General features: G+C 37.0%; 1 protein-coding gene across 1 annotated transcript; it reads left to right on the forward strand.

Annotated features, from left to right (window-relative positions):
- The first annotated feature begins 344 nt into the window (after positions 1–344).
- Positions 345–1,313, forward strand: LOC137607753 (4-galactosyl-N-acetylglucosaminide 3-alpha-L-fucosyltransferase 9-like). Its single transcript, XM_068333705.1, has one exon. It carries the CDS (start codon positions 345–347, stop codon positions 1,311–1,313), a length of 969 nt encoding a protein of 322 aa, XP_068189806.1.
- The last annotated feature ends 2,073 nt before the right edge of the window (positions 1,314–3,386 follow it).

Here is a 3,386-nt window from a genome sequence, read left to right on the forward strand (position 1 = left end):
CATGACTGACAAAGCTGTACATTTTGAAGAAACACATATATAAAATTGATAGTGTGTTCAAAAATCTTTGTTCCTGTGTTTGGAAACATAAAGACAGTGCAGTATCATAGTCATTGAAGCCTCTAAATATGGACCCAGAAATATCAATGAACTGATTTAAATGCAAACTTTAAAGAAACAAATACAGTAATATCTTTTCTCTCCTTCAACAGATGATTTTCCCATCTCCCGGAAGGATTCGGTGTCTGGCAAAGACACTTGTTATGATTGCCGCTCTCTCTTCTATTCTTGCATTGTTTCAATTGTTTGATGATTTTAATCATGTTATGTGGTCATATCCACCTATGTTAGAATACAAAGCTGATTATCAAGGCAATCATGAAGAACTGAATACAACAGGGAAGCCCATCGTTCTGTTGTGGTTCTGGCCTCTTGCTTTAAAGTTTGACCTAAAAGATTGCTCTCGCTACTTCAACATTGACGGCTGCATTCTGACTGATGACAGATCTCTATACAGCAAATCAAAAGGAGTAATATTCTTCCACAATGAAATTGACAGGAAATTGAAAAACATGCCACAAATACCACGTCCAATTTTCCAGAGGTGGATTTGGTTTAATATGAAACCCCCAACAAATACGTTGAGGGTACCAGGTCTGGATAATCTGTTCAACATGACACTGAACTACAGGACAGACGCAAGCATCCCAGTGATTAACTCCCTCTTCATCAAACCGTCATGGATGAAAGATGACTTCACTCTGCCAAAGAAAGACAAACTCGTGTGTTGGTTTGTTCATGATGAAGCCCCATCCAACGGAAGAGTTGGAGATGGATACTACAAAGAGCTGTCAAAATATGTTACGATCCACAGACGTACGATTGGAGGGCAAATGTTGAGTTATGAAAACTATTACTCAGCAATTTCCAACTGTAAATTCTACCTGTCATTTGAAGACACAATTAACAGAGACTACATCACAGAAAGTCATGGGCCCCTGTGTATGGGGACAGTCCCTGTAGTTCTGGGTCCCCCAAGACCAAACTATGAGCAGTTCTATCCGTCTAATGCCTTCATTCACGTAAACGATTTCCCTGATGCAAAGTCATTGGCAGATCATCTACACTTCTTGGATAAAAATGATGAGGCGTACATGAAGTACTTTGAGTGGAGGAAGCACTACACAGCCATTCCTTATCTCCTGCCAGTTATTCATGAATTCATTAAGCCTATCTGTCTGGCCTGTGATTACATATCAAGAAACAATGAATACTATGTAATCCAAGGCCTTAATGAGTGGTACTTTTCCTAAAAAAATTAAATAAATGTAGTAAAATGAAAACATTCTTTAATTGTGTGAATATGTGAGAATAATAAAATGACCACACCATCCGTGGCCTTTATGAGTGGTGCTTCTCCTAAAAAAAACCAGTGGGAACATCCTCTGATGATTTTGTCAATGTGCAGATTAATGAACACCAATGTTAATATAACCCCATGACTTTGTCTCATGTGAAGAGACCCAGTTGTCAAGGAAGAGTTAGACATTTTTTCTGACAGTTAAATGATGAAGCTCAGTTTCAATTACAGTACTGTGTATGTCTGGGTGGTAAGCATGAGATTCTTGTTTGTAGCTGGAGATTGTTAACCATGTTACATATTTAATTGTTCAAAAATTCAATTTTGTTTAAAATAGCTCCTTCGTAATTGTTTAGAGTGGTGGATTCTGTCAGTCAAGCTCACAGTTTCATGCTACATCTGGCGTTTAGGAGACAAAACAAAGCAGCTGACTATTCATTCATATTTAAAGGACATATATGAAAGCAGAAAATGAAAGTAAATATTGACATTCTTTTGGAGTTTTATGAGCTAAGCTTTTCTGACAGCATATTAATCTGTAGATATATTGGCTAAACACAGATTTTTTTATAACCTTGTAAAAAAAAACATCTTTTCTGTTAAAAAGTGAGTGTGAATGTGGGTAAACGATTATTAGGTGATCAACAAACTGGTTTCATCAATGATACAATAATCTGTAACAATCATTTAAGGAAAAACTATAAATAATAAACTAAAACAATGTGATTTTGTGTTTTAATATATTTGTTGATGACCAAATTTAACTATTATGGAAATAATAGCTAGAATTTATAATTAAAAATAATCGTGAAAATAAAATAAGAATTTAAAAAAAAGGTTTCGGCTGAGTCATCTTTTGCAGAACAGTAGAATGATGGAATATCTCAAGGAAACTTAGGTATGCTTACCTTTCTCCATTCCACTTGTCTGCATCACTGAGATGAACCAGTTGGACCACATATGAGCCATTCTCACACTTAAATATAGAGAGACAAGCAACCAATCATGTTCACATTCACACGTTATGGCAATATAGAGACACCAAAGAGTCGTCAAATATACTGGACATATTTAATTTATAATAATGATTAACTGCTTTACTTGTAGTATTACAGGGGTTAAAAATGTGCTTTAGTATTTGCTCTTCAATCCCCCTCAACCAAAAAGCAAGACAGGAGAGAAGAATCAAAATCTGTATTTAATTCAAGAGCAGAGTTCAAAACACCAGGTAATCCTACCAAACAGGCAAACAAGTCTGAAAAGGGGCTGGCATCAGAATTCAGGGATCAGGCCAAATCAGTACTAAATATTCTGACAGAAAACAGGAATGATGGATAACCCGCCAGTTCTGTAAGAGTAGGACAGGAGGCAGAAGTTTCAGCTATCTGTCTCCTGTACTCTGGAATTATGTCCTGCCCTCGGTCTGGCTTATTCCTTCCACATTTTAGTGAAGGGAATAGTGTATCTTCTTTCCGCAACGTTGTGTGAGTCATGATTGAGGTACACCTGACGCTTTTTATTTTATTTTGAATGCTTAGTTTGTGTCACATTGAATTTGAAATTAAAACAAATATAAATAATTTGCAGGAAGAATACAGTGATTATGATTCTATCTTTGTTACAGGTTTATAATGACCTCTGCTTGCATTTTTTAAATTTGTGAGCTGCTATGGCAGTGATTGTCATCCTGGCTGGACTCGTAGTTCTATTTTTAATGTCCTATAAATCATTTCCTTTTGCAAACTAGCACCCTATCCAAGCTCATTCAAGTAGCCTGGCGAAGCAGTTCTCCAGCCACGATGCATCTGCTGTTGGTGAACAACCCAACAGCTTTGCAGTGTTACAAAAGACAGACAAGCCTGTGATGCTGCTGCAGTTCTGGCTTGAAGACAAAAGATTTGATTTCCAAGACTGTAAAACATTTTACCATATTGAAGGCTACCACCTCACAGATGATCGATCTTTATACCGAGGGCTGAGACTGGTCTGGTCTTTCACAGAGCTACACCTTTCTGGTCTTCCCACC

Source organism: Antennarius striatus, chromosome 14 (genome assembly GCF_040054535.1).
Source record: "Antennarius striatus isolate MH-2024 chromosome 14, ASM4005453v1, whole genome shotgun sequence".
NCBI classification, from domain to species: Eukaryota; Metazoa; Chordata; class Actinopteri; order Lophiiformes; family Antennariidae; genus Antennarius; species Antennarius striatus.

Coding starts and splice junctions, on each gene's coding strand:
- LOC137607753 (XM_068333705.1), top strand. CDS start 345: ATGTTAGAATACAAAGCTGATTATCAAGGCAATCATGAAGAACTGAAT.